At 32.1% G+C, this 13,899-nt stretch overlaps 2 protein-coding genes across 2 annotated transcripts; one reads left to right on the plus strand and one right to left on the minus strand.

Moving 5' to 3' along the window:
* Positions 1-839: 839 nt before the first annotated feature.
* Positions 840-1,698, minus strand: LOC114326345 (mitochondrial import receptor subunit TOM20 homolog). The gene is made up of 2 exons (XM_028274680.1): positions 1,476-1,698; positions 840-1,421 (listed from the first exon to the last, which is right to left on the minus strand). Exons 1-2 carry the CDS (start codon positions 1,600-1,602, stop codon positions 1,081-1,083), a joined length of 468 nt encoding a protein of 155 aa, XP_028130481.1. The 5' UTR covers positions 1,603-1,698; the 3' UTR covers positions 840-1,080.
* Positions 1,699-6,644: 4,946 nt separating this feature from the next.
* On the plus strand, positions 6,645-12,811 carry LOC114326346 (uncharacterized). Its single transcript, XM_028274681.2, has 3 exons — positions 6,645-6,874; positions 7,493-7,786; positions 12,634-12,811. Exons 1-3 carry the CDS (start codon positions 6,809-6,811, stop codon positions 12,703-12,705), a joined length of 432 nt encoding a protein of 143 aa, XP_028130482.1. The 5' UTR covers positions 6,645-6,808; the 3' UTR covers positions 12,706-12,811.
* The last annotated feature ends 1,088 nt before the right edge of the window (positions 12,812-13,899 follow it).

Consider the following 13,899-nt stretch of genomic DNA (forward strand, 5'->3'; position numbering starts at 1 on the left):
AGATTCTGATTTTATACAGGGGGATCACAATATCTAAAGGAAGGCGAATTAAGTGGTCTCACATTCAGGCCACCTCTAGTTTATTGGTTTTATATTTACATACAGAGGTTTTTTGGAGCAGGTAAAAACTGTTAAACTGATTTTTTGTAATAGTTTGACAAAAGAGCAAAAAGTTTAATTTTGCTCTATTTAGTAAGTTTTAATGCATTATTGAGTTGTTTAAAACTTATTAGAGTTGAGAAATATTTGGAACATCAATATTTTTTACAAATTAATAAATCAGAAGGAAAAAATCTTGCCAAGAATTGAAAAGGATAATTGATTATAAATAGGTTTTCATGACAAAAATTGTTCAGCTGTGGAATGTAAGTTTTTTTCTTTCGTCTATTTGCTTAGAAGAGAATGTCCTACCATAAGATTCAATCACACACATAATGACATACAAAACTTTAAAATCACCAACTGTCGAAAGTTTATTTTATTAAAAAAATTAAATTCCATTATTTATTAGCATCCTACCTGTATTTTTAAATGTCTGTATCACTTAAATGGACCTGGGCACTAGTAGTCTGACTCAGATATTTACCAGAACGAACCTATCTCTAAATCAGACAGTGGTCCTGAATCTCACTACCAGCATTCATCTTGAACATACCCTTAGCTCAGACATCCACACACAATGTGTTATGCTAATAAATATATAGGATAATATATATTTTGCCATGGCTACGGATGAAAGAAAACAAACATTTATTTATTCTTTTTATATCAACAATTAGAGGCCCAAATGGCCCTTTAAATGCACAACTGAACAATTTGTCTCAAAATCATAAAAAGAGTCAGAAATATATTTTACTATATTTTCCATCTAAATACATATCTTCATAACTGACAATAAATTATCCACTTTGTATTTCACATTCTTTCAAGTAACCGCAAAAACATACAACATACAAAATATGAGATATTGCTCAAGTAAAACTAATTTATTACTTTGATACAGCAACAATGAAGGATGACAGGAATCTATAACAGTTCTAACAAAATGAGACTAGTGAAAGAGCAAAAAGGTATCTACAATCACTCAACATCATCTTCTTGCAATGAAGCGCTTTGACCACTTTGTGCTTTCATGAGACGAGGTGCCACAGCAGGCAGTCTTTCGATAAGTAAATGGAACACATTGGGTTGTAGTGTTTGTTGTAAGACTTGCAGTAAATCATTTGGTTGTCCACAAACAGTAACTGCATTACCCAAATGGTCTACTCCATTCTCAAGGTCGCCAGCAGCTAATAACTCTTCTCCTAGTTGGATTTCTTGCAAGAAAAATCTTTGTACTGCTTCATGATCTTTAATGTTAGGAAACACTGTACTAGACCTTTTTCCAGATGATGCAGCTGCATCTCTACGAGCACGTCTCCCTAAAACAGGTACTTGTTTATAAAATATAACCTATAAAGATCGGGGTGACTTACTTTGCCTCAATTTTTTCTTGAATTCTGGGTCGTTGTGCCTCTGTTTATCAAAGTAAAAACAATATCCGATAAATAGGGTTGCTGAGACGCCTGCACATATACCGATCATTGCTTGGGGGGATACCATTTTAAGAAAATTTTCTAAAATTATCCCTCAAATGCCAGTGTCCATCACCCCACCACCACACAAGCAAAAGAAAATAATTTACAGATAGAGGGCGACACATTTCCGGATCGATGACAAATAAATGTGTATGGCATTTTTTGGTGGTATTTTATTAATATTGTTAATAAATAAATTAAATATTTAGATTTTGTTAACAATACAGTTTTTCTACAACCAGAGAATTTGTTATAACAACATAAAGAGGACATAATACATAAATGATTAAAATTCCATTTTACAATTTTTATTTATTTTATGTCCACATAACCAAAAGTCCAGGACCACTGTCATTAAATTTATGTCTAATATCAAATGTGACACTTGACAAGTCTTTTGGTAGTCGGTAGTGTATACAAGTACGAACTACGTTCCCCAAGAATATGTTTATTTAAAGTTGACTCACAGTGAGTATTCAAATTTAATTTAATCAAGTTTAATGTTCACCAGTAATTGTTAACTGTTATATTAAACATTTTGTAATTGTATTGAAAATAAAGTTATTTTAGAGTGTGTGAGAAACATTGATATATATCATCAAATACATTGGACTATTTGATAAATAAATAAATATTTATATGTTTATACATATATTTGATAAATATATAAAATAGTCTACTAATGTATTTGATATCACGCATATATATTATGGAGACCTGTGTAAAAGCTGTATGACACTATATGCATTTTCTTGCATCATTTCTAATATCGTTTTTGATATTAGAATTATATACATTTTCTTGTATCGTTTCGTTTCTTGTACGTACATTTGTGCCCTGTATGACACTATGTAAGTTCTTGTATCGAAATTATATGTAATTCGGCACGTGATTGGTCGAAATTTTGTTTGCCACCTTGTGTCATGTATGGTAGTACTGCGTCTACAGCTGATTTTAACGCTCGGTTTCATAATCAGTTAAAAGTGGACTTTAAATTTTAAGTTGGTACCTTTATCTGGGTAAATGTTAACTTTAAAGTGAACTTTAGTTAAGGCCATGGGTACATAATTCGCAAATATTTTACGGATATGCCTACTTTTTCTGTCTTTACACGGCAAATTACGTGTAGTAAAATTCACACTGGTATGGATATTTAAACATTACTAGAATGTCACTTTGAAAATGTCTTGATGAACTTAAAGAGATGGCTTTTGAATGTTCTTGGTTAACTGTTATATGTATAATTGCAAATTATTAATTCAGTTAATAAATGTGATAATGTTTTCACTAACTATGTATTCAGTGATTGTAATAATTTATTTGTACAACAAAAACTAATACTCAATCGAGAAAAGAAGAAAAGTGTTAAAGTGATTTTTTAATAATATATTGTTGCTATGGAACGCTTACAATGTTGAACATATTTAACAACAAAATACTTGGATCACAGAATATATTATCCTGATGTATTCTCTGCTTGGATCTTCCACAAATACAATACACAATAAATAACATTTTATTAAGTTCACGTCTTAAATCAATTATTTATCAAATACACTATATATCAATAGTATTTAATCAACAACTCAAAATATTCCCGATGCCATGTCAAATATTTAAAATTGTCACTGATTGTCAGTGTCTGACTGGCAATATTCTATTCGGCTGAGTGCGTTGCAGTGGCGTAGCTAGCCCTACAGGGTCCCCATATCAAAGTTTGTCGCGGGGCCCTTTTCCACCAATGATATGGCATAGTGCCAAAAAAAGTCCAACAAAAGAAGCAAAAACGCTGTATAGAATAGAATAGAAATATGGTTTATTGTCACTGAAAGTTTTACAATTTTATGGACAAAGCTTACAAAGATAGATAAAAAAAACAATAACAAATACAGTTTATAGTCTGTTCGCTAAACTCAGACGCAACTTTCTAGATATTTTAGTCGGTAATTTTGCCAATTTTAGTAAAATTGGCAAAAAATAATTACTAAATAGTTAATAATTACTAAATAGTTAGTAATTTTGCAAATTTTTGCAAAATTGGCAAAAAACAAAAAAATTATCGACTAAAATATCTAGCCAGTTGCGTCTGAGTTTAGCGAACCGACTATACTGAAATTACGTAAATCGTCAATATTAGTACAAAATAAGAGATAATGAAATAAAACAAAACAATACAGGGTATTTCATTAATAATTGGAAATATTTTAACTGTAAATTCCTGGGCTCAAAATATTAAGGGTTAACATCATATACTCCGAAAATGCTTCCTAAGGGGGCTGAAGTTCTTTGAAGATGGTGTCTTTTAATTAGTTTTTTTTTTAAATACCTCTAGAACACTTCTATTTAAAAAACGAAAACTGGTACGTCTATTATCTTCCAGAGATAAATCGATTTCATAAATTGCGAATTTCTAGTACCGGTGATATGCGTCCTATTTGGGTAGGGCAACGGTTATTTTATCGCATAATTTTTTCGTCTTTGACTTTTAAGCATTTTTGACACTGGATTATTAAATCGTGAGGTATTCTGATACTAAAATTTACTCTTGCTTTAAGTCGGTAGGATACACCAAAATCGATTTGAAAATGTTTCGTTTTCTGAATTTGAACAAAATTTGAACAAGAGTAACTTTTAGTACTAGAATACCTCATAATATTCAAAAAAAAATGTGTCAAAAATGCTTCAAAAATAAGATACAAAACATATTGCTATAAAATAACCGTTGTCCCACCTAAAACGGACGCCTATGACCGGTACTAGAAATTCCCAATTTATGGAGACGGTTTATCTCTGGAATATAAATAGGCGTACCAGTTTTCGTTTGTTTAAATATAAGGTTCTGGAGGTATTGAAAAAACTAATTACAAGACGCCTTCTTCAAACAGCTCTAGCTCCTTTAGGAAGCATTTTCGGACTAGGTGATTTGGGTTAAATCTTAATATTTTGAGCCCAGGAGTCTACCGTTAAATTATTTCCAATTATTAATGAAACACCCTGTATATTTCAAAATTTAAATAAATTTCAAATTGCATATTACAACCTTAGGAACTAATAACTTCTGCGTATAACATACAAATATAGATAATAATAATAAACCTAATAAACTCTAATAAACCAAAGTCGAAAAATATATTTGAATTGTTTAGATTCATTGTTTTAAAACAGATTCAGTTTTTTCAAGCCAAGGGTAAATGGACATTGAAAATGAACGTAAACAAAGAAGCTCTGTACTTTAACGGCGAGCGACCGGCAAATACATATAGTCTGTTCGCTAAACTCAGACACAACTGGCTAGTGATTTTAGTTGACAATTTTTTTGTTTTTGGCCAATTTTGTCAAAATTGGCAAAATTTACTATTCAGTAATTATTAGCTATTTAGTAATTTTTTTTTGCCAATTTTACCAAATTGGCAAAATTACTTGCTAAAATCACTAGCCAGTTGTGTCTGAGTTTAGCGAACCGACTATATACCTAAATACAATTTATAGATAAAGAACAGATTACACGAAAATATAAGCAAACATTACACAGTGTTTTAATGTTTCAAATATTCAAAGGTAAAGCGATTACAAATATTGCAATAGGCATTACACATTATAAAATGTCTCACACACAGCCAACGGTAAAGAGACAATAAAAAGTAGCTTGAAAATAAAAAAGCTCTGTAGTTATAGAAAGGCCAGAGGCAGAAAATAGATATGTACCTGTACATAAATATAGTTTATATATAGATAAAGAATCCATTTCACGAAAATGTCGATATCCAAACAATACACACTGTTAAAAGCGTTTTAATAGTGAAGTAATGTTGTAAAATATTTTGTTCAATTTTTTGAATGGAATTTTGTTTCGACATGCCGCGCTGGGGCCCCTGAATGTCGGGGGCCCCGTATAATTGATACGGCTGATACGGCGGTAGCTACGCCTCTGGTGCGTTGTAAAACAAAGATAGATTTGGAAAATATTACCACGGACATTGTGTTCATTTTTTTCGAATCCTGAAAAAAACAATAAATATTTTTGAAAAATTTAAACGCAGAATGAAAGACTAAATTATTACCGAGGGCCGAAAGTCCCTTAGAATAAATAAAAAGTTTATTTTGAATCAGATATTTGAAATTAAAAATCACACTAAATTTTCTCTTAGTTTTTCACCCCTGTAACTTATTAAAATAAACATTAAAGAAGTTCTCAGGGACTTTCGGCCCTCGCTAATAGCGCAATCTTTCATTCTGCGTTTAAATTTTTCAAAAATACTTATTACTTTTCTCAGGATTCGAAAAAAAATGAATCCCCATTTGAATAGCATTGCAGCCGAAAATACTTACCCATCCTCTTAATGTTCATTTTAAGTTGATTATGAAACCGGTCGTTCGGATTTTATAAAATTTATTAACTTTTAAAAACTTTATAAATTTAACATTTTAATGTTAACCAGAATTTTCACGTTGACTGTTTGAGGTTGATTATTTGTGTTTTTATTTTGTTTTGATATTTCTGCTAAAATATTTGCATTAGAATTATCTTCAGTTTGATCCAAATTAGGAACTATTCTTTTTTCCTCTATTAAAAAATTATTCAACACAATGAAAGCCAAAGTTATAGTTTGAGCTTTACTAGGAGCTAAATATATGGTTATTAGTATTATTAGTAGAACAGTAGTCCATATATTAAGTACATATCAATAAATGATTTATAAATAATACCTACAAAAACACAAATAAATTCATCAAGACATAATAATCATATGATCCCATTTTCATCCGCCATATGACATTTAGATGTTTTACCATATTATGTTTTACCAGCAGGTTTTACGTTTTTGCTCTTTGCTTTGCGCACAAATTGGCGCGGCAGTTCTTGTACAAGAATCTGTGTCTGACACAAATTCTTTGTATCGTTTCTGATATTCTGATATCGTTTCTTAGTTTCTTGTATCTGTGTATGATGCCACTATGCATTTTTTTGACATATCAGAAATGATACATCTCTCCATACGCATACGCATCTCCATATTATTATATGCATACGTTCGCGTTTGTATATACGGCTCGCGTTTGTATATACACTCCTTAGACAATTTTAGGTTAAGCAAAAAGAAATAAACAAAAACAAATAATCATACATAGGAAATCAAAAATAAATTGTATATAAATTTATCACCGTTTATTAAAAGTAAAAAATAACACTTGTTACTTGTTTTATTAATTTTAAAGTCATATTTATAAACATGGAGTACATTGAGAAAACCGCAAAGGATTATAAGAAATGCTGTGATGTAGATATGGATTCAAAGGTAAATAGAAATTATGTTTTCCACCTACCTCTACCGAAAGTATACTTTTCCGGACCTGATTGTAGGGAGCAAAGTTGTACTTTTCCTCCCTAGGGAGGAAAATATTTTTCCTCCCTAGGGAGGAAAAGTAAAAGTGACGTCATGGTATTTCATTCATGAAATGTAACTTATTGACGCCCTGTACAATATCTATTTTCTATTACGTAAGTTTCTATACATTTTAACGTTTATTTATAAAACACTCTGTATTTTGCAGAATGGTAAAAAACAGTAAATTGTTATTTTGATTTAACAATGTTTACATTATTAATTTGACTTATATTTGACAGTTGACAGTTATATTGTACGTACTTGTTAGTTTTAGTTCTAATAAGTTTTGTTGGTTAGTTACATAAATAAATTAAGTAAAAATGAAAAAATGACTTGTTATTTGAGGAAGGTGGAAAAACCATATGTATAACATGGGAGTAAAGTGCCTTTTCCTCCCTTGAATGATTACTGCCCTCCGCTACGCGTCGGGCAGTAAACTTCATTCTCGGGAGGAAAAGTAGCACTTTCCTCCCTTGTTATACAAATAGCTATTTCCTTCAAAGTAATAGAAATTCATTGTTTTTCCAGTTGAACCTATTAAATAAGTCTATTGACGAAATGTTGACGAGATTAGAAGAATTCCAGACAATGATGTCATTTGTGGAACAGGACAGAAAAGATTACAATGATATTTTAACTTCAGTTCCAAATTACAAAGATGAATTTGATACCTTATGCAATAGAATAGATACAGTGGATAAATTGACTAGTCATATTAAATCTAACTTAGATGTATTGGAATCTGAAATCGAAAAAGCAGAAAGTAGTTTAGGATGTAGCGAGAAAACAACTAAAGTTACTCAAATTTTTACACCATTGTTTGTAAGCATCTTTTTATCACATTGCATATTTGTAGTAATTAAATATACATTCACTCTCTTCCATGGTGCTACAGCCCAAGTCAGGCCCTGGCCTCCCCCTCTAAGCATCTCTTTCCTTGGCTGCTCTCCTCCTGTTATCCACGCTGAATATGTCTTTAGTATAGAGGCGTGCAGTCCATGGAAGCGGGTGAAGCGCCGCTTCCCTATTATATACTCCAATATAACAAAATACATTATTAACTAATATTTAATTATCAAAAATTTTCCCCAATCCCAGTAATCTACATATTATTACCTAGGCAATAGGCATTGAAAAATATTAAAAATTAATCGCATAGGAAAGAACTCAATATGCACTATGCACACAATTCAACTACTCGGTCCACCCCACATCTCAAAAAAGAAGCGCATCTCAAAATCGCCGCTTGTCATGCAGTTGTCCCGTATAAAAATTGGTCAGGGTTCAATGACGGCACCCACTAGTCACGCGAATTTTGGTACCCTGGAGAAGCGATCATTCGATCGCCTTCCAAGAGTGGGATGCTCTGACTCTTACTGCTTCTAAGGGGTACTTAGGTACATACATTCGCTTAAAGAATATTTCGATTTAAATTTTTTGCAGAGATTTTTCCTTTTACTGATCTTTTATTTGACATTTTACAGATGAAGTCAATTGACATTGCATTTTGTATACAAATTGATGACTTTATTAATACGATAATTAAAAAACGAGAGCAGTTTAAAAATATTTGGGATAAAACTGAAAATATGGGGTTTGAACATGAAAGAAAAAGAATGAAGATTGATAATGTCGACAACAGAGAGACCATTTGATAATTGCTTTCAAAATTTTAACGAATTAAAATTTGTAGGATTATATAATATATTCTTATTTAATATTTCTAATTATAATTCTTCAAAATTTCCCACAGAGGAATTTATTTCACTACGATTAAATAATGAAAATATTTTGATATGCCAGCTTGGCATTATAAGTTAAGTGTTGTTTATGAAACAACTCACATTAGTGATAAAGATATACTCAGAAATCTGGGTATTTCTTATAACTACTGGTTTAAAAAAGTCCCTGTGTGAAGTGTCCAAGTTGTGTGAATTACTACAAACTATCCCAGTCACAAGTGCATCAGTTGAACGAAGTTTTTCAGTATTAAAATGCATTAAAAGTTTTACAAGAAATTCAACAAGTGAAGACAGACTTTACAAGTCCATTGAAAAAGACCGAATTCAACAATTATCAGAAGTTGATAGGAGAATAGAGCTCAAGTATAAATAAGCGTCATATTGTTGAAAGTTGTGTGTTGTGGAAAATGCCTCGGAATTAAAAAAAACATTTAAATAGATCTCTTCTTTAGGAAACGAAGCCCGGAGCGAGGACTTAAGGCCCGAGCAAGCAATACAGATCAATGATAGGTCACAGTAGTCACTAGAAATAGTGGCAATAGAGTGCCTCACGCATTGATCGGGGTAGGATTTAGTGTGTGACTCCCTGTACCCAGGACGTCTCACATAAGCACTTTGCTGATAGAGAGCCCCTATAGCGCATCAGAGTGTTATCAGGTGGGAAGTAGCTCAACCCTCGACCCTTAAGAAAATATTTTTATATCCTTATTGAATCGCTTCCCCTTTAGAAAAAGTCACCGCACGCCACCGCTTTAGTATCAGTTCTCATTTCATCTCTCTACCTCTTCCTTGGTCTTCCTACTGGTCGATACCACCACAGTTCCACTAAATGTTCTGTGAGGGTCATTTATAAAAAAGGTTCTCTATGCCGCTGAGAAAGAGTGTGACATGCTGAGAGAAGTCTTTTTTTCTGTGAGAATCTTCTAAAGGGATCTGGGAAGGTGACCCAGATACTGTTGGATTCGTCCGAGCTATAATGTTTGAATGTTGCTGAGGTTAGCTTGAACGCCTACCAACTAAACTCACCCCCTCTTCCAACAGCATGCCAGGGACATTTCTTGGCAAAAGTAACGAAGAGCACTACTGTGGTCCTCAATTAAACAGTGACAAAGTATAGTCTTCAGTATAGGGTCTCAAAGAAAGCTGTCTCGCTGAGAGAAGTCTGGCAACACTGTCTTATACATCAACTCTTCCTCTCTCTTGCCCCACTACTTTTGCCTCTCTGTATTGCTCAGTGTCTGCGTAGCCTTCAAAGGTGGAGGGAGATCCCAGTCGCTGTTACCACCAATGTGAAATTCATAATGTGATAAGTTTTTTAATTTTTTAAATGCAAAATGGATTTCACCTATTGACATTTATCGTCAGTTCATATCTGTTCAACGTATTAGAAAATGGTGTAGAGAGTTTGTGATGGCCAAAAAGAAATTCACAATGAAGATTGGAGCAGAAGGCCTTCAGATTAATCAGGAATTTTCGTTCGGCTTCCACTGAATTCTCTACACAATTTGCGAACATGTTGAACAGATATGCACTTTTACCCATAAACTTCAATTAACAGATGATGAATGTTAATAGGTCAAATCCATTTTGCATTTAAAAAACATCACAGCACGAATTTCCATCTTCGAAGGCTGCTAGGGTGACACTGAGAATGCAGCGAGGCAAAAGTGGTGGGTTAAGAGAGAGGAAGAGTTGATGTGTAAGGAAGTGTTGCCAGATTTCTCCCAACATGCTGCACTCTTTCTTAGCGCTATAATGAACCTTATTTTACGAATGACTCTAGTAGATGATCTGTTATTATCCATGCTTGTAAGGTGGCCTGCCCAGCACAATCTTTGTATTTTTGTATGATTTGCTATAGAAGGGTCTTTGTAACACTGATATAACTTGTGGTTGTACCTTATTCTTCACACACCATTGTTGCAGATGGGTCACAATATATATGTGTGCTTGGCCAAAATGTAAATTTTTGTTAATTTGCCTGCCAAAACGATAATAGTAGCCTAATTGTAATGGTTTTAAGCTTGTTAAAAAAAGCAAAAAGTATGAAAGTGGTTGATAATTTTGTTTTCACTTCAGTGGTTACACTTATTTTAGGTTAAGCACTGATGATGATCTATAATATATCGAAAACATTCTGCATTTGTGAGGTAGCCCTTTAAGGGACTTTTATGAATAAATTATAGACCTTTTATAAAGGATTTTAATAAACATTTTTTTAAAATAAAGTAATTGTGATCTTGAAACAACACCCTGTATATTCAAATTATCAAAATCAATTTGTACATTTCAAAAGAGCACAAAACACCGAGTTTATAGGTTCGCTTTTTTTAAAATTTTTAAGAACTTTTAATAATTTATTATTAACTTTTAATAATAAATTACTTAAGTTCATGAAGGGTGCGTGAATAAATACTCTTTTTAAAAATAATCAGTACTTAATTACTACATTGGAACGAACCACTCACTAATCACAAGAAAAATCCAGGTATGAAAAACTACATTATGACCTCGACACAACACCCTGTATATTGAAATTTTTAATATCCATTTGCATATTTGAAAAGACAACAAAAAACTAAGTTTAATGGTTCGCTTCCATTTTTTGCACAAATAATGATTTTAGTTTTGAAAAATGAAAAATTACCTCGAAATTTTTAAGAACTCAATAAAAATTTCGATTCAATTTCAAAATGAATGTATTAAATTGTCTGTGCAAAAAATTGAAGCAAATCATTAAACTTAGTTTTTTGTGCTCTTTTCAAATGTGCAAACGGATTTTGAAAATTTCAATATACAGGGTGTTGTTTCAAGATCACAATGACTTTATAATTTTTATAAATCCGGACCTGGATTTTTCTTGTGATTATTAGTTGGGTCGTTTGGGTTCTAGATGAGACATATGATGAGACATATGTGTACCAAATATCAGAAAAATATACAAGGTGGTTCTAAAGTTATGGATTCAGAAAGAAATAGGAAAAATCGATAAATCGTAACTCGGTTATAAAAATCGGTGGGAAAAAAATGTAGTATATCTATAACCGCCTCAGTGACCCCTATTCACCATTCAAGTATTTTAGTTTCCCAACGTGAAACACCCTGTATAATTATTCTATAATATCTAAAGATGAGGTAGAGTAGAGAGTACAGTTGCATACTTTATTGGTTATATTCCGGTGGTATGTGTTGACGGAATTAATTAAAATTAAGTGGAACAACGAACAGTAATATATTTATTTATTTTGGGTAAACAAGCGTGGTGTTTTGCTTATATCTCGAAAGGGTATTGTTAGCGAGAGCGAGGGTGTGTCTGAATCGTTCGCATGCTGTGTAGAGACTGACTGGCCGGACCACCAACTATTATGTCAACTGGTTTGCGGTTTTGCGATAATGGCCAGAAGGGGCCATAAATTACTGCATCCGCCTTTTAAAAGATGAGAACCTTTTTGTATTTTAAGAAGTTGACATGAAGAGTGTGGCAATCTGGCATCGTAATCAATTAGCGTTTCCTTGCAAAAAACATTAATTTTATACAATCTGTTTAGGGATACATTTTCGTTTCTCGAAATCAACGGCCCTTGTTGGCATATGGTTTGTGTATTACATGTGAATTTTAAATGACTAATGTTGTTTCGTTTTGAGAAAAGTTATTAAAAATTAAGAAAATAAAATTAGCAAAAATAGTAATTAAAGCATATCGCTATAGTTATGTATGCTTTTTGGATGATTATATTATTACTGAATACCCCTTTAAAAAAAAACATCTGAGAGGGCATAAAGATTAAGGACTTGTTTGAAATTCATTATTTTGTGCTGACAAAAATAATTTAATTGTAATAATTTGGGAGGAATTTCATAATTTGATTCTCACATTTTAAGTACATTATATTGATTATTTATTACATTATATTATATTTTTTGCAGAAGAAAAATGTAGATAAGAAGCAATCAACACAGGGTTCTGAACTGTTTAAAACTGAAGATTATTTTGATTAGCATAGTGTATTTTAAAATTTTCTATATTTGTGTACACTAAGTAAAATATTTTTATATAATAATATATTGTTAAAATTATTACAAAAATAAAAGTATAAAATTTAAATAGGTTTTGGTTTATCGCACCAAATCTCTCTCTCTCTCTCTCTCTCTCTCTCTCTTTCTCTCTCTCTCTCTCTCTCTTTCTCTCTCTCTTTCTCTCTCTCTCTCTCTCTCTCTCTCTCTTTCTCTCTCTCTTTCTCTCTCTCTCTCTCTCTCTTTATATCGCTCTATATATTGCTCTCTCCCTTTCTCTCTCTATCTCTTGTGGAGTATTATTACCCGTATACACGCCAATGGTGAATATAAAATTCTTAATTGTATGTCAAAAAAATTCGCAATAACGACCTCTTAAAACATACCAAATTTCATTTGCATATCTCAACCCGTTTTAGAGCAATAGATAAATCGTCAGTTTGTAAGAAAAAATTCAACATCCTGTATCTCGGAAACGAACCATTTGCGGACATATTTTAAGCAAACGGTCATTATTTTTTCATGCAGAATTATCCCTTAAAGTTTGTCGCTCATATTTATAAACACCCTGTATGGACTAAGAACATATCTAGTTGTTAAAGTTGTAACTTTTTTATTATCCAACATAAGCGAATGAATAAAAAACAGAATGTTAAGAAAACCTGAGGCTATAGTTAGGTTTTAATCACAGTATTTTATAAATGCTAGAATTATTCACAGGGTGTGGTGAACTTTGAGAAAAAAATTTGGTGGTACCAATCATTTGATTGGTACACCCGGTATACAATGACAATTTACCTGTCTAGCAATAATGTTATTACAACGATATTCTTAAAGAATAAGGCTATAACATATTAAAAAAAAAACAATTAAATCGGACAACAGGTTTAAGAAATTCAAGACATAAAAAATTACCCATTTTGTGGGTTTCTCGTTTTCTGTGAAGCGCAGTGTATTTTTCAAATTCTGAAAATGAAAAGTTTTCAAATCGATTTTTCTAGAAACCCTTGTCCTACCCAAAACGGACGCCTATGATCGGTACTAGATATTACTACTACTACGGTAGTACGGTACTACTATGATCGCAATTGATTTAATAGATTTATCTCTGGAAAATAAATATGCGTACCAGTTTTCGCTTTTCGAAATAGAAGCGTTCTGGAGGTAGGTATTAAAAAA

This window comes from Diabrotica virgifera, chromosome 7 (assembly GCF_917563875.1).
Source record: "Diabrotica virgifera virgifera chromosome 7, PGI_DIABVI_V3a".
NCBI lineage: Eukaryota > Metazoa > Arthropoda > Insecta > Coleoptera > Chrysomelidae > Diabrotica > Diabrotica virgifera.